This window comes from Rhinoraja longicauda, unplaced genomic scaffold (genome assembly GCF_053455715.1).
Source record: "Rhinoraja longicauda isolate Sanriku21f unplaced genomic scaffold, sRhiLon1.1 Scf000770, whole genome shotgun sequence".
NCBI classification, from domain to species: domain Eukaryota; kingdom Metazoa; phylum Chordata; class Chondrichthyes; order Rajiformes; family Arhynchobatidae; genus Rhinoraja; species Rhinoraja longicauda.
This window is the reverse complement of record NW_027601986.1, coordinates 26,979-47,729: the sequence shown is the minus strand read 5'-3', so window position 1 is coordinate 47,729 and position 20,751 is coordinate 26,979. Positions and strand designations below refer to the sequence as shown.

The window sequence follows — 20,751 nt, the reverse complement described above, 5'->3', positions numbered from 1 at the left end:
GCTGACTTGCCATAGCCCTGCCTGCTTTCCTCGTTTGTCCTGCAGGCTTTTTGCAAACTCCGCCCCCACTGCTGTTGCTCCATGACACGGCCCAGAGTGAGCGAGGAGTAGAGCTCCTTCACTGACAGGAGGTTGCATCAGCTGCTGAACCGGTTCTTCCCTTTGCCCACAGCACACTGGGTAGTGGCTCTATCATTTCCCTCCACAGAAGCTGCCTGGCTCACTGAGTTCCTCCAGCACGTTGTTTATTTTTGCTCAAGATTCCAGATGCTTGCCTCGTCATCATTCAACTCTTGATTGTCACAAAACCTCACTGATTTGGGAATCTCTAGGAGCCCATCATGCTCAGCTCAGCCTATCAACCGCCCAATTGTCAGACAGCAGCACTATCATCTATTCACCCCATGGCGAAAAAGCAGGAAAGGGGGTGCTTATTTTCGATGATCAGCCATGATCATATTGAATGGCGGTGCCGGAAGGTCGGAATGGCCTATACCTGCACCTATTTTTATCTCCACTTCCTGCCTCAGATGTTTTTCAGTAAACAGTCTCTGCCTCCCCCTCCCAGACAAGCAATGATTTTATGATTTTTCCGATCTATCCGCTATTGGAACTTGCTGAAGTCCTCCCTTGATTAGCATTGCTGATTAAAGGCCGAGTTATGTCATCTTCAATTTTCCCACTATTTGATTTGGCTGATCAATCACCCACTCAGTACACCTCCCCTCCTCAAACACCACGTATCATCTCATTTTAAAGATGCCTGTCTGGCAATAGTCTCCCCCTATCATTTATTACATTACCTCTACCTTCATTAGCTGCAAGGATAGACACACAAATATCCGCACTCCCGGGGCACGGGTTAGACACAGTGAAACTCCTTCCAGGCCCAATTAAAGCAAGGCACTAACCTCACCATCAGTGCAGCAGGTGACCTTCTCTGACTACAAGGACAAATACCCACCTCTCCCCACACTCCCAACAAGCTCAGCACTTATGCTTACTATTTTCCTTCATGCATTTACAAAACAAATACCTTGCCTTTTCATTGTTACACAATACTTTTCATGCACTTAGTTTTCTTTTCAATTAGCAAGTCAGAAAAGCCATCGCTTAAAATTATTTATTAAAAGCAAATATCTCTGTACATCTTTATATACAGAAATAATGTACATAACAACCTATATCACACAATGGAACACATATTGTTGTAAGCACTTTTCTGCTCATTCGCTCCCCAGCCCAACTAAAATTCCCTCTCCCTCCTGCCACACACCCTTGAAGGGAGAGCACTGTGAATAATAACATGTACAAATGTTGATTTATGGGAATAATTACTGGAAAATGTTGGCATGAACATATATTTTAGAAGTGTCAATATAAAGAATATTTTGAAATTAAGAAAACAATCAGGTTAGGCACACGCAAGTTCCCTCTACACACTCATAGTCACGGAGATATACAGCATGGAAACAGCCCCTTCAGCCCAACTCGTCCACTCCCAGGACACAGGGGTGAAGCTCCCACTACACTGTTCTGTCACAGATTCAGTTATACAGTACAGGACCCAACTCACCCAGGCCAAGTTGCCCATGCACACTAGTCACAATTGTCAGTGTTTGACCCACATCCCTTTAAACCTTTCCATGTACTTGCCTCAACCACTTCCTGTCAGCTCCTTCCATATATGTACCACAGCCCCCAGGGTTAGACAGGGCGAAGCTCACTCTATATGTCCAGTCACACACCCCCCGGAAACCAGTTGGTCACAGAATGAAGCTCCTTCCTCACTGTCCTGTCACACAGTGCACCAAACACAGGCAAATGGAACTAACTTCGACAGGCATCTTAATTGATATTTTGGGTCAAAGGACCCGGTTCCTTGCTGTATAATTATAACACACTGCCCCATCGCCCCAGGGTCAGACACAAGAATGAAGCTCCTTCAACATTGCCCCATCACACACTCCAGGGGCACGGGTTAGACACAGTGAAACTCCTCAGAAGCCATATCAAAAGAAGGCACTAACTCCTTGCTTTAACCTGCCATCATCTACGCAGCAGCTTTTCGCATTCAGACACCGCACGTGGTTTTATCTCACCCGGTCCTGTGCTACCCATCTCTGTCTGATGGGACAAGGAAGCTCCGTGAACTGCACAACCAGGCAGGCAATCCCAAGAGATGGGTTTGGATTTAAAACCAAAGAATCAGAGAGCTGGGAGAGCAGCCAGAGAAGAAGGATAGGGTGGACTCATCCTGCAAGGACACGTGCTGAGGGCGTTCAGGTCTGGGCATTTAATGGGGCTGATGATGTGATCCCCCATGATCTTGGGCCAAGTGCAGTTGGAGTGGGACTGGCACCTCGGGCTGGAGAGCATTTATGCCGGGACAATCCCGGGATCGCTTGCTTTCAGGTCTTCTGCTCCATGATGACCTTGGTCACATGGCCGATGCCCTTCGTCACTCCCTCGCGGAACAGCAGCTTCGCACCCACCTTCAGGTACTCCGGGTGCTTGATAAAGCGGAAACGCACGACTGCCCTCTCTCCTGTTCTCAGCTCCTCCTGAAACACACAACGGTGTAGGTCAGAGATCCGAGGAGACACTGGACAGACCTGGATTGTTTGTTTTGGAGCGTCAGGGGCTGAGGGGTGACCTGATCGAGGTATATAATGGCGTGGATAGGTAAGCAGTCAGAACATTTTTCCTGTGGGGAAATGTCAAAGAGGGCAATCGCTTTAAGGTCAGAGGGGAAATGTTTAAAGCAGATGTGCAGGGCAAGTTTACTTTTTTACACACAGTGGTGGGTGCCTGGAATGCTCTGTCAAAGGTGATGGTGGATAGTGATGTTAAGGAGGCATTTAGATAGAAACATGCATACGAATGGACAGATGAGATTTTCTTGGCATGATGTTTGACCAAAGGGCCTTTGCAGTCCTCCTTACGTTCAGGGGAGGGGTGAGGCAAGCGCAGTGCAGCAGGAGTGGGTTGGCTCAGACTGACACTCACCTTGCCATGGATCAGCTCCACGATAGCGGTCTGCCGCACATTGCCGACGTGCACCGTCACCTGGAAGCCCCTGCGGAAGGTCTTGGCGTGAAACAGCAGCACGATCTCGGATTCGAAGAGTGAGCTGACGGTCGGCTGCATCTCCAGGCTCAGCATCACCATACCCTGTGGAAGGCCAGGGTTACTACCCACACCCACGGCAGCCTGTCCCCACCCTTCCTCTCATCCCCACCGTTCCCCCTCCCCAACCTTCACCCCCCATGCTGAGAATCCCCCCCTCCTTGCCCTGACCCACCCCCTCCCAACCATGATACAACAGTCTGTCCTTCACCCAGCCCCATCCCACTGAGGACCAATCCTGGCCAGCTATGGAGTAACCCCCACTCCGGACTGATCGCACTCTGCTGGCCCAATCCCCCCCCATTGTTTCTCTTGGGAACCGTTCCTCAGTCTCAGTTCCCACATGCAGTGTGCCAAGGTGGTCTGCCCACACTCGGGGTACAGCTCCAGGTTGGTTCCAGCCGTGTGCGTCCCCCTGCAAGTGCCCGTGAGCCGGGGTCATGCCCACCTCCCCGATGCAAGCCCGCGGCAGACACCCACCTTCCGCAGCAGGGCCCTGTCGAAGTTGCCCAGGGCCAGGGTGGCAGCCTGACCCGCTCTCAGCACGCGGCAGCCCGAGCGGTTACGCTGAATGCTGCACACCGTCAGTGGCAGGAAGTGCCCGCTGTCCGTGGGACCCACCACCAGCCGCTCGCCCTCTCTGCAAATGCCACTAGGGGGGGGGGGAAGCAAAACCAGACCCAGTCAATGCACTGCGATGCAGAGGGCAGATCTCACCTAGCAGTGCAACCCATCAGCTCGTCTCCTCAGCCCCCACCACCTCCAGCCTCACTGGAGGCAGCCATGAGCACAGCCACACCACGGTGGTACTGGGTGGTACAATGTCCCCCTGGGGCCGGGCATTGCTGACCAACTTTAGAACAGCAGATGGAGACGGGTCAACAGCCAGAAGGTGGGTGTTTCCGTACCAGTGCCAAGGGCTGTCTGAAGAAGGGTCTTGACCCAAAACGTCACCCATTCCTTCTGTCCAGAGATGCTGCCTATCCCGCTGAGTTATTCCAGCTTTTTGTGTCTATCTAGGGCTGTAAATGGGACATGGTTCTCCGGGCAGATTTTAAATAGAAGCACTACATTAGAAGTGATAATTTCCAGATTATTCCTGGTTCCACCTAGTGATACAGAAATAGGGGAGTGAATATGCGATTAGTGAGAAGGTGCAAGAGGGAAGGCTTTGTATCTGTTTGTATGCGACAACTGCACCACCATCCACTCCACCCGAGACAGCGAAGAACTGACCCATTCCATCACTGCAGCATGGTGCTGCTCATGGTTCTTTACACAAACTGAGAACAGTTACAGCAGAGAGACGTCATCTGGGAACACTAATTCTTACCTGTACAGGGTCCCACCAACGACTGTCCCCACATCAGGCACTGAATAGATTTCATCCACCTGTACAAATGGGGAAGCAACAAATAATTGGAGAAAATTCACACAAGCCAATCCCCCTACCAGTCCTTCACACAACCCTGTGTACATCTTTAATGCCATACCACCTCCTTACTCACCTAAACCGCAAGCCTGGCACCTGCACACACCCCACCCCTCCCCCTGAAGTATCAGGCACACTCATCTATGCTGGTGTTTAAAGAGGACAAGGGGAGGTTTGTCCACAAGAGCAGAGTTGAGGGCCGTACCCCAGGCTGCGGCACAATTTCACAACACAGCAGAGAAACCCCAGCGGGCCCCTAAAGGGTTCGTCCCACAGGCGATTTTAAGGCGACTGCCGGCGCCGGCTGTCGCCGAACGTTCGCCGGGGTGTTGCGGGCATGATCGTGAGGAGTCTTCCAAAGATCGTAGTGGATCTCGGCGCGTCGCCGAGAAATCAAACGGTTTGAAATCTCTCAGCGACAGCTGGCTTGTCACCAGGTATCGTAGCTTATTGCGGGCGCTGTCACCTGCTGTCCCCAGGTTTGATAGGTTCTCTTAAGATGCATTTAGAAGCACATAATATTAAAATAAGTAAAGTCATTACAAAATACCATAAAATGCTTGTGTTTAACCAATTTATTTACCGTCAGGACATTTGACAGGTAAATTGGAGGCAACAGTTTGACGGTCAGGTAAGCGTGGGAATTTTTGCGATGGAGGGCGTGCAGCGTAGGTTCACTAGATTAATTCCCGGAATGGCGGGACTGTCGTATGTTGAAAGGCTGGAGCGATTGGGCTTGTATACACTGGAATTTAGAAGGATGAGGGGGGATCTTATTGAAACATATAAGATAATTAGGGGATTGGACACATTAGAGGCAGATAACATGTTCCCAATGTTGGGGGAATCCAGAACAAGGGGCCACAGTTTGAGAATAAGGGGTAGGCCATTTAGAACGGAGATGAGGAAGAACTTTTTCAGTCAGAGGGTGGTGAAGGTGTGGAATTCTCTGCCTCAGAAGGCAGTGGAGGCCAGTTCGTTGGATGCTTTCAAGAGAGAGCTGGATAGAGCTCTTAAGGATAGCGGAGTGAGGGGGTATGGGGAGAAGGCAGGAACGGGGTACTGATTGATAGTGATCAGCCATGATCGCATTGAATGGCGGTGCTGGCTCGAAGGGCTGAATGGCCTACTCCTGCACCTATTGTCTATTGTCTATTGTCTATTGTTTTTGGCCTCAGCCATTACATTTAAAGTGGGCTCCCAACCCAGATATGCAACCCAGAAACCAGATATGCATCTCCCTTACATTTTCAAAGAATGCCCACACACTTTTCACAAAAATCCACTGAACCACTTTTTTTTTTAATACAGCTGTTAGTAAACTGGAAGTAAATCCGGGTTATTCCTTGTTACAGTGAAGCTTGGTTTTTAAGTAACCCATACAAGGTGTTATAGTTCAAAACTCTCAAGTACTTACCGACTTGTCGGTGATTTCAGCGAAAATTAGGACGCCGGAGAAGCATTGACAGCGTGGGAATTTTCACGATGTTTTTGGCCTCAGCCATTACATTTAAAGTGAGCTCCAAACCCAGATATGCAACCCAGAAACCAGATATACACCTCCCTTACATTTTCAAAGAATGCCCGCACTTTTCACAAAAATCCACTTAACCACTTAATTTTTTTTTTTAATACAGCTGTTAGTAAACTGGAAGTAAATCCAGTTCATTCCTTGTTACAGTGAAGCTTGGTTTTTAAGTAACCCATACAAGGTGTTATAGTTCAAAACTCTCAAGTACTTACCGACTTGTCAGTGATTTCAGCGCAAACCAGGACGCCGGAGAAGCATTGACAGCGTGGGAATTTTGCGATGTTTCAGAAGACGCTGTAATCTCGACCTGACTCGGCATTGTCGTGGTCATTGTCGTCGGGTAAAAGAAAAGTTTGGCGATCTGCTATGACTTTGACAGTCGCCGGCAGTCGCCAAAAAAATCGCCTAAGTGGGACAGGCCCTTAACCCAGATTGCAACTCCAGCTGCGTACCAGGGGAGAGGGCCAAAGGCAGGAGGTACTAAAAGAGGGCTGCACTGCTGGAGGTGCTATCTTTCGACTGAAACATCAAAGCCTGGTACAGCTGCCTTTACCTTTTGACATTTCAAGCTTCAATTAACATTAACTGGGAATGGTAGGGCCATTTTGATGCTGCTGCATGTTGACCTACAACGTTCCCTCAGTTGCCGAAGGATCTAAAAACACAATCCACAAGCACAGAACCAAGTGATGAACTCTGGTCTCTCTTTTTACCTGAAACTCAGTCAGCTGCTGCATCAGCTCCTCCTGCTCCTTACTGTTGGTCAGTGGAGGCAGCACATTGAGGAAAACCTTCAGCAGGTCCAGGTTTACCCCGTTCACACTGGACAGTGTGAAGATTGGAGTGATGCTAAACAGAACAGATATGGACATTACCAACACATGCTGCATTCCTCTCAATGCTCCTTGGCCTCTCAAGATGTCACAGCTCACAGCAGCTAAGGAGTCATTGCCGAGCTGTTGTGGGCGACCTCACCAAGGTTTACTCATCCCGCTTCGGTTGAAGGGCCGAGCTGGGCAGAGGCCTCCTGGGGAAGAGAGGGCCACGGTGGGGCACGCCATCTTCAGGCTTGGATCTAAACAAGCCGACGCTACCTCGTGCCAGTGAACAGAACAGGCACTGCACACAGGAGGTATGGCACAGCAAGGGTAAAGGCAGAGGGTTGTTTATTGTTGAATAGGTGGCCCAATTCAGAAGAGCAAGCAGGGTCCCTCAGCTCCCACTTTACAGCAGTTATGCACACACGGGGTGATGAACCAGTGCTGAGCCATCGCCAAAGCTTGGCCGACACAAGGGGGGGCGGGCATGGAGTCACGTGTACACCAGGCTGGGCATGGATAGCATTTCACCTCCACCAACACATCGAAACGAGTGGCAGTGTTCACCATCACCACTCCCGATTTTATTGTATTCCCCAAACGGAACCGCTGTGGTTAGCCCTGTAGTCTCTGGGGCACTGCCGTTACCCCACTTCACCAAGTGGAGTTTACAGGCCAATCTGCCCTGGAACAAGCAGTGGTCATGAGAAGCATTGCAGAAGTGTGGCCTCACTCCTTCCTTTCCTTGTGCTCATCCAGCTTCCCTGTAAACACACGGGCCTCCCCAGGAGCCGTCTCCACTTCCTCACACCCAGGTCATAGAATCACAGAAAATAGGAGCAGGAGGAGGCCATCTGGCCCCTCGAGCCAGCACTGCCATTCAATATGATCATGGCTGATCAGGTCAGAGTCTCCTGAGTTTGCGACTGGTCTGCCGGAACCCCCCCCCACTGAACTCCTCCTGCGGCCCGCTCAGCTGCCATCTCCCAGCCAGTTGCTGCCCGACCTGCAGTATCACACCAGGAGACTACACTGACCCGCACCCCAAGGTTGCAGGACATCCACTCCCACCTCTGAGCATAAAGTCAGAGAGGCTGCGATACTGCCCCGTGAAATGCAGGGACAGGGTGACACCTTACCTGGGCGACTGAGCAAACTGCTGGGCAGCTGTTACGGCGTCGTCACTGCTGGACACCAGCAGCGGCACTTTGTTGCACCCGGGCTGCTTCAGGACCATCTCCAGCTGTCTGACGGTGCGCTCGATGGTGCTCTTGGTGCACAGGTCCACTTTACTGATCACAATGAAGAAGGGCACCTTGAGAGCCATGGCCAAGCCCAGGTGCTCCCGGGTGGTGCCAGCTGCAGATACGAGAGATGACAGGGCTCACACAACCTCAGTCAGAATCACGATTGTTAATCATCAAGCCGGTAGCGAGGCAGAGGAGACGATGCGAGGGGTGAACAATATGTGCGACATAGATAGAGCAGGGAGCAGGAAACAGTTTCCCTTGGCACAAATGGATGTTTTAGGTTAAGGAATAAGAGATTTATGGGGAAATAAGAAAGAATCTCCTTCCAGCGAATGCTTAAAAGTCTAGAACACACTGGCTGCAGGGTGGTGGGCGCAGGGAGTCTCAGGCCATTAATCTGGATGAACTCTTGAATGACCAAGGCTGGGGAGGCTGCGGATCAAGGGAACATGGTTGGCACGGACATGGTGGCCAGAGTGCATGGCTCCACCTGCTCTTGGGGCAGGAGTGACTGGACTTTCTGCTGATTACACTTCAGACTCACTGGATGCAGGCCAGCAGCAGCAGCACTGGATGCACCCGAGAGCGAGCATGGCACAGTGCAGGACAACCAGCGGTCCCAGCACACATGCTGCAGTGGGGGGAGGGGATGACCCTCTCATCCGAACGCTCACCCTGTAGGGAAGCCCCTGGGAAGCAGGATCAGGTGTGCTCCCTGGAGAGCAGGGTCGGAGGGCTTTGCTTGAAGCTGCTCCTCCGCCACTCCATCAGGCCACTCCAGCACCAGTCGGAGAAAATTCATGCTTGCAGGGCCCAGTTACTGTCTACAGGCAGAGCCCCCCACCCAGAGAGATTGCTCCACCGCTGGGGTCACTGCGACGAGTTGCATCCAATCCCCACAACTAAACATATCTCTGCAGCCTCACTGGGCGCGGATCAGTGAGCCGGTGATTACATGAATTGTTGGTGGGGCTGCACTTGGGGGTGTGTTGCTCCGTTTTAGTCGCCCTCCTCGAGGAAAGGTGCCATTAAGCTGGAAAGAGTGCAGAGTAGATTTATGAAGATGTTGCCAGGACTTGAGGGCGTGAGCTACAGGGAAAGGTTAGGCAGACTAGGACTTTATTCCCTGAAGCTCAGGAGGCTGAGTGTTGATCTTATAGAGGTGCATAAAATCATGGGGAGTTTAGATAGGGTGAATGCAGTCTTTTTCCCGGGGGTCGGCAATCAAGAACTAGAGGGATAAAGAAGGGTCTCGACCCGACACGTCACCCATTCCTTCTCTCCAGAGATGCTGCCTGACCCGCTGAGTTACTCCAGCATTTTGTGTCTACCTTCGATTAAAACCAGCATCTGCAGTTCTTGCTTAGACAAGAACTAGAGGGCATTGGTTGAAGTGAGAGGGGAAAGATTTAGTAGAAACGCAAGGGGGAAACTTTTTCCACATAGACGATGGTGGGTATATGGAATGAGCTGCCACAGAAAGTATTTGAGGCAGGTACAATAACACATTTAAACAACATTTGGACAGGAGCATGGATAGGAAAGGTTGAGATGGTTATCTTGGATGGGGCATCTTGGTCGGCATGGACGAGGTTGAAGCTGTCACTCGGTGCCCAGTACTGCCTCCACTCCCCACTCCCACCCCCACAGCCCAATTTTGGCAAAACATACCTATGCCCGTGTTGGCACTGACAACAAGCATGGCAAAGTCCGGGCAGTAGCTGGTGAGGCCAAAGATGGTGGTCTTCAAGTACTTGTGGTGTCCTGCCAAGTCGATGAAAGTGATCATTTTGGAGGCACTTTCACAGATGACCTCTGCTGTGCGCGAGTCGCTGTAATTTACCACCTTCAGGGAGGGACAACAGCTGGTTACAACACGGAGACCCCAGCCTGAGCCCGACCCTAACAGATGTGAGGAACCTCACTGATTTGAGGTTCAGTCTATCCAGTTCCCAATACTGGGACTCAGAGCTGGGAATGGGATCCTATTTCCTATCCAGTGAGGTGAGCTGAGATGCAATATCCCATCTCCATTCACCACCACTAACTGCCACCTGCTTGCAAACAACAAGGGCAGTTAGAGTATGGAACACACTGCCCGAGGGGTGGATGCAACCGTTAACAATTATATGGACACACACTTGAATTAACAATGCATAGAAGGCGATGGACCAATTGCTTGTAAATGGAGTCAGTGGGTAAATGGGTGCTTATTGGTCAGCATAGATATGGTGGGCCAAAGGGCATGTTTCTGTGCTGACTAGGCCAATAGAACTGAGAGTCCATTCAATGCATTGTACTACCCTTCTCCTTCTAAAGCTGAGGCTGGATGTTGGGAGGGATAACACTTGCCTAATGTTCCCACTCTCCACCCTGCAAATGTTCACAGGACTCTCCTGAATCCCCGCCCCCAACCCACTGGCAGGCAGCAAGGGTTGGAATGGCCATCCCTGCAGCCCCACCCCAGCCCCATGCTTCACCACGGGGCCGGGAAGGATGGCAGCATTTCCACCAGGGTCCCGGTCCAGGCGCGGGCCTCTACAGGCCAGGGAGGTGGGGTGGAGGATCTACCTCTCCTTTGCTGTTGAATCCCAGGATCTCAAAGCTGATGCTGGATGTGCGGCCTGACTGGATCTCGTGCAGGTGCCTGAAGAGGTTGAGCCGCGCCCTGCCGCGCCCGTTATCCAGCTCGCCCTGCGTCAGGACCCCCAGCAGGGTTGACTTCCCGGAGTCCACGTTCCCGAGGACAGCCACTCGCAGATCGAGGAACTGCAGGGAAAGGCAGGGCACAGGTTACACCCGCCCAACGCCACAGACCATGCACCAACCTCCCCCAGTGGGCAATCACAGCCCGACTCAGCACAGCCACACCAGGCATTCTTGCCCACTGAGCCAGGACAGCACACACCCTACACCCAGCTGCAACCTCCTATCTTCAGGCATGCCATTCAGTCCAGCGTGCCCGTGCCAGCTCTTCGAAAGCCAATTAATCTCATTGCAAGATGAGATTGGTTCTTTCACGTGATCATTGACAACCAGCTAAATGCTTCCATTATTCTCGGATTTCCAGCACTTGCTGCCTGACATCGTTAGACCTTGAATGGGGTCCCTTGCAACGTGTCAGGCCCTGCTCTCCAGCACCCGGCGTTACTGTGCAAACATCCCACTCAAGCCTTCGACAATCAGTTGGCCCGTCGCATCCATGATGCATTTAGCTCCTGGGGGATCTTCCACCTTAGAGTGGACCCTTCAGCGAGGGACCCGCTCCTGCTGGTGGAGAAGATAACCACCAGCAAGGTCAACAGGCAGAGGACGATGTGCCCCACATTCCCCCTTTGACCAACTCTGGTGCCCGCTGCGGAGAGCAGGCATGATTCAGTGGGGAGAACAAGCGAGGGAAGCGGCCCTGGGCCATACCTGTTGGTCATCAGGAACTTTCCGAATCAAAACCTCAGCGATCCGCCTGGGGGAGTCTATGTCATACGCCACGTTGCACTCCCGCAGAATCGTGATGTCCGCTCCAACCCTGCACACAAAACACCACTCAGTTACAGCAGGCCAGGGCACACTGCACTGGGCGCTGACCTTGGTGGGGTCCAGTCCCACCCCTCCCTCCCCCACCCCAGCCCATTCAACTGCCCCAATGGGGAGGTCACGAGGGTCTGAGCCCACATACTTCTCTGCCATCCTGCGCAGGGTTTTGAGTGAGGCCTTGAGCTCGTCCTCGGACAGCCCCACCAACAGACCGTTGTCCTCCACCCCGATCTGATAAACGGCCTCGCCGCGGCCCTCCTGGAGGCGCCACTTCATCTGTGTGACCAGGTGTTCAAAGCGGTACTGCGACGGATTGACCAGCTTCAGCTGAGGAGGCAAAGCATCCATTACTAGGGCAGCCAGAGACATACGGAGAAGCACAAACATGCAACACAATTCAGCAGCGAAACTCCTACAGCCCTGTATACAATTCCACCACGAGTACAAGCTCATGCTGTAGATGATCTACTAATAGAAACCATCCGTGCCAACACACCTCCACTCTACCTCTACCCATACCAACACAGTACGCAGACACCCATCACCCCTTTCTCTCCTCACCCGACACAGCCTCCCTCTGCCTCAGCACTCAGCCCAACCTCATGAGGCTACATGGGTAGAAACAAGAAACCAAAATAGAGGCGGCTACAAAAGGCATCAGAGGGAGGGAGAGCAGCTCATTTCAGAGAGGAGAGAAAATAACCACATAACACTCACAGCAGAAACTTGTAGCAGCAGTAGGAAGGATATAGAACCTGCAGAACTTTTGTAATTAATTCAAGAGCGTTATCAGGTCAACAAATGTGAGCACGTTCTGACACTTATTTTTCTTCAGGTAGCTGTTTGCCTGTCAAGCTGCACCTCTTCCACTGGTGGCTGCTGCCAATCCTGTACCCCAGCACCAGTTTCCAGTGCTGTCTACACTTTCTTTGATTTGGTTGGAACCTGACGTTCCATCAATCTCCAAGCCACTGCAGCCCTTCTGGTAAACAGTTTGGAAAATTAACCGGCCTCGAGGTGAAGGAGTTTCTTCTCAGCTCTGTCCTGAATGGCTGACTCCTCCTTTATATGTGCGCCCGATTCTGGACCAAGCTGGGAAAACAACTCTGCATCTACCCTGTCAAGTATTATGTGCATTTCAATAGGATCATTGCATGGTCATCAAACACAGTGCCTAATCTCAGCTGCTAAAATGGCGAGACACATGTCAGGGTGTCAGGGATTATGGGACAAAGGCAGGAGAATGGGTTTAGAGGATAGATAGATCAGCCATGATTGAATGGCGGAGTAGACTCAATGGGCTGTATGGCCTAATTCTGCTCCTAGAACTGATGAACATAACCTTACCTTATACTCGATGTTTCCTTCTTCTGCCTGTAAAGAAAAGGAAAGCATGATTCTCATTGGTCACCAGCAGTGAGCACTGAACATCTCCGCCAAAACTAAAATCCCCATGTGTAGACATTCCCACAATAATCACTTCCACAGAGCAACAATCAGAGGCCCCTGGTGAATTTGTTACACAGCCAGCAATGGGACTTCATTTGACCTGGGTGTGTAAATTAAAAGGCTCAATGTAGAATGTTCAAAGGGCTGAGGTCAGCCCACAGAGGCAACAACGACACAGATATTGAGCTGTGCAGAAGATGATGGTCATTAGGCAGGTTTAGCTAACTCGGTATACGGAGCTGGGTTATTGATGCACGGCTTTTCCCTGTGCAGCAAATGCCAAAGAGAAAGAGAGTGGGCACCAGGGCAACAGGAAAGGAGTGACTGACAAATACAGTCACAATGGCTCGAGAAGCGGTCATTGCTGGAGGACAATCAACTTCTTTCTGGATGAGCAAAGGTAAACCTTACTTATCATCTGTTGTGAAGGAATACGAGTGGTTGCTAGAAGTTTAAGTTACACATTAGTTCCCAGTTTTATACCTAAGCTGATTACTCAACGGCACACATTTATTCCCAATTTTGTAACAAAGATGATGATTTGTTCCTACCGGGAGGGCCATCTTTCAGTGCCCACATGAAGCAGACTGTGAACAACTAACTCCAAAGATGCCAGGGATCAAAACGTTGATGATTTACAGTGCTGGACTGCATGTTCTTCCTAGTCTCCCTCCACCCGGAGATTCAGGTGGTGACCAACAGGCCGGGATACCATGGCCAACTTCGGAATGAGATCATCGAGCCTGATCAGAGCAGGGCAGGGGACAGGGCCATGACAAACACTGCTCATGGGTGCACACATGTCCATTGCCCCCTCCCCTCCACAGGGACACCTTGCCGACAGGTTCTAAACACTCAGAAACGACGGAAGCAGCTGTACAGCAAGGCAGCGGAACAAAGGTCACCTCAAGCAAATAAACTACAGGTGATAGAAACCCAAAATAAACTGCGAGTGCTGTAAGCATTAAACATGCCAGGTTGCACCCGTGGAGAGAGATAGAAACAATGCCTTGAGTTCAGGATCCTTCATTTAGGACCCTGGAAACTTGAGAATAAGCGTTGGTGTAGGGAGAAAAACCAGTGATAGGGTGTCCAGGTTACAAATACTTCAAATCCCAACAGTTAGCAACAGAAGTGAAACAGAAAGGGATGGCATCTGACTAATTTCCACCGTGCACTCAAATTCACTTGGACCTTCTCCAACATTTCCCTACCGTTTCTAGATCTCACCGGCTCCATCACAGGAGACAGACTATTGACCGACTTCTATTATAAACCCACTGACTCCCATAGCTACTTAAATTACACTTCTTCCCATCCTGCTTTCTGTAAAGACTCTATCCCCTACTCCCAATTCCTCTGTCTACAACGCATCTGTGCCCAGGATGAGGTTTTTCATACCAGGGCATCGGAGATGTCCTCATTCTTTGGGGGACGGGGGTTCCCCTCTTCCATTATAGATGAGCTCTCACTCAGGTCTCCGTGATATTCTGCAGCTCCGCTCTTGCTCCCCCTTCCCCCATTCGTAACAAGGACAGAGCCCCCCTTGTCCTCACCTTCCACCGCTTCAGCCTTCGCATACAACATATACTCCTCCATCATTTTCGCCACCTCCAATGGGATCCCACTACTAGCCACATCTTCCCATCTCCACCCCTTTCTGCTTACTGCAGAGACCGTTCCCTCCGCAACTCCCTGGTCCACTCGTCCCTTCCCTCCCAAACCACCCCCTCCTCAGGTACTTTCCCCTGCAACTGCAGGAGATGCAACACCTGTTCCTTTACGTCCCCCCTCGACTCCATCCAAGGACCCCAACAGTCTTTTCAGGTGAGGCAGAGGTTCACTTGCACCTTCCTCCAACCTCATCTACTGTATCCGCTGTTCCAGTTTGTCAACTCCTGTATATCGGCGAGACCAATCGCAGGCTCGGCGATCATTTCGCTGAAAACCTCCACTCAGTCTGCTTTAACCGACCTGATCTCCCGGTTGCTCAACACTTTAACCCCCCCTCCCATTCCCAATCTGACCTTTCTGTCCTGGGTCTCCTCCATTGTCAGAGTGAGGCCCAGAGCAAATTGGAGGAACAGTACCTCATATTTCGCTTGGGTAGCTTACATCCCAGTGGTATGAACATTGGCTTCTCTAACTTCAAATCCCACCAGTCTTACTGTCTCAGACTACATTCTATCTCTGTCCCACCAACTCCCATGACAGCAGTCTGAAGAAGGGTCTCGACCTGAAACGTCACCCATTCCCTCTCTCCAGAGATGCTGCCTGACCCGCTGAGTTACTCCAGCATTTTGTGTCCGCCATCTGAGATTGTTGACCAAAGAGACAATCTATATGTGGTGCCAGCGAACATGGGGCGATGTCTTACATGAATACTTCTCAGCAGGTCAGGCAGCGTATGTGGAGGGAATGGACAGATGACATATTGAGTCGAAACCCTTCTTCCAACTGATTATCAGACTGTCAGTCTGCAGACAGTCAGTCTTGACACTTTACCTGGTCTGTCCATTCCCTCCACGGATGTTGCCTGACCTGTTGAGTTCCTCCAGCACTGTTTTTTGCTCAAGATTGCAGCATCTGCAGTTTCTCGTTCGAGAATGCAAGGTGGGAATGGTGACATTCTTGAACAAATTATCATAAAAATAGGGGTACTACATGTCTTAGTTGGCTTTAGTCCCCATGACCCCATGACCCCAAAAATTGCTTTCCAGGGTGCTATAGGAGTTTGCCAAAGCTCTGAGAAACATTTTCAACTCATCTCTGGTCACAGACAACTAGAGTACAGTAAATGTGGTTGCTATATTCAGTGATTACTAACTGGTGAATCCAGTCAGTGGCAGGGAAAATATTAGAAAACAAATTGACAGCACATATTGCCCTTTCTTTTTGATGTTGCATCAGCTTTATTTGTACTGTAATCTACAGTTCAACCACTCCCAACGTTGCAAGTTTGAGCTTTTTTTGTTACAAATCATGTAAAGCAAAACTTTGATAATCCACTATATGATTATTTGGAAATCCTTATGATTCGGTATTGAGCCCATGCCCCTTTAGCTCCCTGGCTCCCTCTCCTTGCACTCCCATTAATCTCAGTGGGCCCCCCTTTCCAAACTCCCTTCAACTTTACTGCTCACTTAACTTGAATGGGGCTCCACTTCCTGCTCTCCCTGTAAACAGGTTTGCTGGAAAGTTTATCATCGGAAGAAAAAAAAATTAAAGGGTGTGCAAAACTGCTAATCCGGCAGTCCCAAATGTCCAGGATTTTGGGAATTTCACTGTATTTTTTTTAAATGCCTCCCAAGCAACCCAGCCATCTCCCTCACACCTTCAAGTATTGAAAACCCAGACTTGGGATTGAACTGCTGTACTTCACAAACATAAAAAAGTCATATAATAGTCACTCATTCAAAGGGAACCTTTCACGTTACACAATGCTAGATCTGAAATAGCTTTTTCCTAGTCAGCTCCTCAACATACTGATCTGGAAATCTCTCATACATTCCAGGGGTTTAACCTCTACATTTCCAGGAGTAATTGGCATTGTCCAGTACACTGGAACATTAAAATCCCCCTTCATTACTACATTACTTGAATCTCTTATTCCCTTACTTACAGAGTGTGCCACATCACCTCTATCGTTCAGTCACATAACTCCCACTGTTGAGCCAAGATCTGCACAACTCCCTTGTTAACAGCATTACCCCTACTTCCTTTTCCTTTTACCAGTCTTTGCTAAATACTAAATGCCCTCGAATATTTGGATCCCCCTCAGGTAACGCGGCAGCAATAAAAAAAATCAAATTATACACATTTATCACTAATTCCTCAACGGAGTTGCTCATTCAACATCCATTGGACACAATGCATTTGAATTTGTCCCTTAAGCCTGTCTTGATCCCGGCTGTTGATTGCTTTATTTTCACAGCATAAATATTTTGCTTATTACATTTCTAAATTTCACTTACTTAGTTTTGTTTCTCGGCATACTGACCCACTATCTGGTTCCCATCCCTCAGCTGAGCTGCTTTAACTAGTCCCGAGGCCCTCCCTCACTGTTGTAGTTGTTGAAGGGTTCTCCACCCATCGCTGCACCCCAGACCACAACGCAAAGCCACGACCCTCACCCAACCTGTGGACACGGCCACCAGGGGGGTGAATCTGTGGGATCCATTGCCACGGACGGCAGTGGAGGCCAAGTCAATGGATATTTTTAAGGCGGAGATTGGCAGATTCTTGATTGGTAAAGGTTATAGGGAGAAGGCAGGAGAATGGGGTTGAGTGGAAAACAGAGATCGGCCAATGATTGAATGGCAGAGTAAACGACGGGCCGAATAATGCTCCTCCAACTTATGAACATGAACCCAGCCCATCATAGGATGGGGGTTTCATCATCCTTCACCACCCAGACACACATCCTACAGGCAGGCACCAGTAACCTGCACTGTTGCTCACCATCTATCCCTCAGGCCACCGCCACAACCCTCATGTCCCTCTTCACCCCCCTCCCTCCCTCTCTCTCTCCCATTCCTCCCCCCCGGGTTCCTCTTCCCCCATCTCTCTCTCTCTCTCTCTCTCTCTCCTCGGTCCCTCTCACCTCGGGCGGGAGGAAGGGCGGGTTGTTGCGGCCCCGCGGTCGACTCTTTGCCTTCTTGTGCCCGGCCTTGATCGCCGCGCTGCCTTTTCCCCTCTGAGATGGACAGGGCGCCGGAGATGCGCCGGCGGAACCGGAGCCAGGAGTCGGGGCGGATGTCAGGCTGCGGCCGGAGGACACTCTCGCCAGGCCGGCGCCGCGGCTGCGTCCGGCCGGTGGCCGGGCCGTGGCCGAGGGTGGCCGCACTGAGGCTGAGCCGCGGCCCGGGGTGGGGGGGGTAGGGCTTCCTGCCCCTGCTCGGGGGCCCGCGACACCCCCAAACAGCTCGTTCATCCGCGGCTCCATGGCAACAGGCCCCGCGCTGCCTCTCAAACACCAACCGTCGCCCAACGGCCGAGCATTGCGCCTGCGCAGCCGCCGCCGTCAACCCCACCAAAACACACATCACTGCGCCTGCGTGGACCCCCCTCCCCTCGGACAAAACACACGTCACTACGCCTGCGCGGACCGCGACAAAACGCATGTCACTGCGCCTGCGCGGACCCGGACAAAACACACGTCACTGCGCCTGCGTGGACCCGGACAAAACATACGTCACTGCGCATGCGCGGAACCCGACGCAGTCACCCTCCCTGCCCACCCACACGCGCATGCGTCCAGTAGGGTCACTGCGGCTGTAGGAGTCACCCTGGGGACATGGAGACCGAAACTACAGATGCTGCCAGACCCGCTGAATTACTCCAGCACTGTGTGAATGTTTAAGTGCCCCAACCCCACTATTCCCCTTCACCCCCAGTCACCCTGTACCTCTCCCCCCTCCGTACACGCATCTCCGAGTCCCATCTCCCTCCGATCCCTCCCACCCACACTCCTCCGTCCCGCTTTACATTTCACTCCTCTTCCCTCTTTATCTGACACCCTTTGTTTCCTTTCCACCCCTAGCCTTTATCACTTACTGCACCCACCGAACAATTAACCCCTTCACCTGCACCCACAGAGTCTCTTGCCCAGAGTTAGAAAATTGAGGACCAGAGGACATGGGTTCAAGGTGAAGGGGAAAAGATTTAATAGGAAACTGAGAGGTAACTTTTTCACACAAAGGATGGTGGGTGTGTGGAATAAGCTGCCAGAGGAGGTAGTTGAGGCTGGGACTATGCCAACATTTAAGAAACAGTTAGACAGGTACATGGATAGGACAGGTTTGGAGGGATATGGACCAAGTGCAAGCAGGTGGGACGACTAGCTCGGTCATGTTGGCCGGTGTGGGTAAGTTGGGTCGAAGGGCCTGTTTCCACACTGTATCGCTCTCTGACTATCACTTGCCTGGCTTTGTCCTGCCCCCAACTCTCTTCCAGCCCTCTCCCCCAGCTGAGTTCCTCCAACATTTTTAATTTTTTTAATAATAACTTCATTTCAAGGGCAATGTACTGCTTCACAGGGGCATTCTCCAACAGTCAGATCCCATTGGGAGACATGAAAGCAGGCGAGAGGCAAACCCTCCATTCCTTGAACAAATGAAGCATAGCTCGGGACACCTTTACCCATTGAGGCAGGGGTGTTGGGTCTGCAGTACCTGGGAATGTGCATCTCCCCGTCCCCACGTGATACCAAGAGGGTAGAGAGGGGCAGAGCTGGCAGGCCAATGTCTCAGAGGACTGATGCTTCTTGCGAGATTGAGAGTTGCAATTTTGATACAGGAAAGATGCCATAAAGCTGGAGAGAGTGCAAAAAGATTTTTGTGGATGTTGCCAGGACTTGAGTGAAAGAAAGAGGTTGGGCTCTTTTCTCTTCCTCACGGCGCGGGGTGCGGCTCGGCTGCGGGGCCTAACATCGCCCGCTGCGGCTCGGCCGCTGGACTTTACATCACCCGGTGCGGCTTGGGCGCTGGACTTTACATCCCGGTGCGGCTTGGCCGCTGGACTTTACATCCCGGTGCAGCTTGGCCGCTGGACTTTACATCCCGGTGCGGCTTGGCCGCTGGACTTTACATCCCGGTGCGGCTTGGCCGCTGGACTTAACATCGCCCGGTGCAGCTCGGCTGCGGGGCTTAACATCGCCCGGTGCAGCTCGGCTGCGGGACTTTTCACCGCTGGTGCGGCTCGGCTGCGGGACTTAACATCGCCCGGTGCGGCTCGGCCGCGGGGCTTAACATCGCCCGGTGCAGCTCGGCTGCGGGGCTTTTCATCGCTGGTGCGGCTCGGCTGCGGACTTGACATCGCCCGGTGCAGCTCGACCACGGGACTTAGCTGCGCAAGGCTTGGTCGCGGGCCTTTCATCGCCCGGTTCGGCCGCGAGACGTTTCAGCGCCCGGTGCGGGGACTGTGCGGGTCGGTCGGGGACGAGCTGTCTGTCCGTGGGCGTGGGGAAGAGAGTGGAAGTTTTGTTGCCTCCATCACAGTGAGGGGGTGTTTGGAGTCACTGTGATGGACGTTTGTGTTGGGGTTATGTGTCTTGTGTTCTTTTTTTTTTCTATGACTGCTATGTAGTTTCGTTCGGTACTTCGGTACCGAACGACAAATAAAGCTCTGTTATATAGTCGCCACACCGTGTGGAAAACGTTGCCCCTCGGGTTGCTATTAAATCTTTACCCTCTCACTTGAAATCTATGTCTTCTGGCTCTTGATTTCCTTACTCTGGGTAAAAGACTGCAAATTCTTCCTATCTATTCCCCTTGTGATCCAATACACCTCTATAAGGTCACTCCTCAGCCTCCTGCACTCCCAGAATTAAGCCTTGGCCTGCCCAGCCTCATGATAAATCAGGCCCTCAAATCCTGGTAATATCCTTGTAAATCTCTACAATCTTTCCATCTTAACATCATGTTTCCTATAATAGGGCGACCAAAACTGAATACAATATTCCAAATGCAGCCTCACCAACGCCTTAACTGTAACATAGGATACCTTGCTGGTCATATGACGATCAACACAATCGAACTTGAGTCATGTGAAGATACAAAGTGCTGGAGTAGCTCAGCAGCTCAGACAGCATTGGCGGAGAACGCGGTT

The 20,751-nt window shown here is 51.3% G+C and overlaps 1 protein-coding gene across 1 annotated transcript; it reads right to left on the bottom strand.

The window, feature by feature from the left end:
* Window positions 1–1,111: 1,111 nt before the first annotated feature.
* On the bottom strand, window positions 1,112–18,162 carry LOC144591261 (GTP-binding protein 2-like). Its single transcript, XM_078395529.1, has 12 exons — window positions 17,747–18,162; window positions 13,042–13,068; window positions 11,837–12,021; window positions 11,578–11,686; window positions 10,732–10,929; window positions 9,832–10,006; window positions 8,050–8,269; window positions 6,806–6,941; window positions 4,463–4,521; window positions 3,610–3,781; window positions 3,010–3,174; window positions 1,112–2,564 (listed from the first exon to the last, which is right to left on the bottom strand). Exons 1-12 carry the CDS (start codon window positions 18,086–18,088, stop codon window positions 2,412–2,414), a joined length of 1,941 nt encoding a protein of 646 aa, XP_078251655.1. The 5' UTR covers window positions 18,089–18,162; the 3' UTR covers window positions 1,112–2,411.
* Window positions 18,163–20,751: the final 2,589 nt, after the last annotated feature.

Coding starts and splice junctions, on each gene's coding strand:
- LOC144591261 (XM_078395529.1), bottom strand. CDS start 18,088: ATGGAGCCGCGGATGAACGAGCTGTTTGGGGGTGTCGCGGGCCCCCGA. Junction 13,069..17,746: donor CGCCCTTCCTCCCGCCCGAG/GTGAGAGGGACC, acceptor TTTTCTTTACAG/GCAGAAGAAGGAAACATCGA. Junction 10,930..11,577: donor AAGTTCCTGATGACCAACAG/GTATGGCCCAGG, acceptor CTTTCCCTGCAG/TTCCTCGATCTGCGAGTGGC.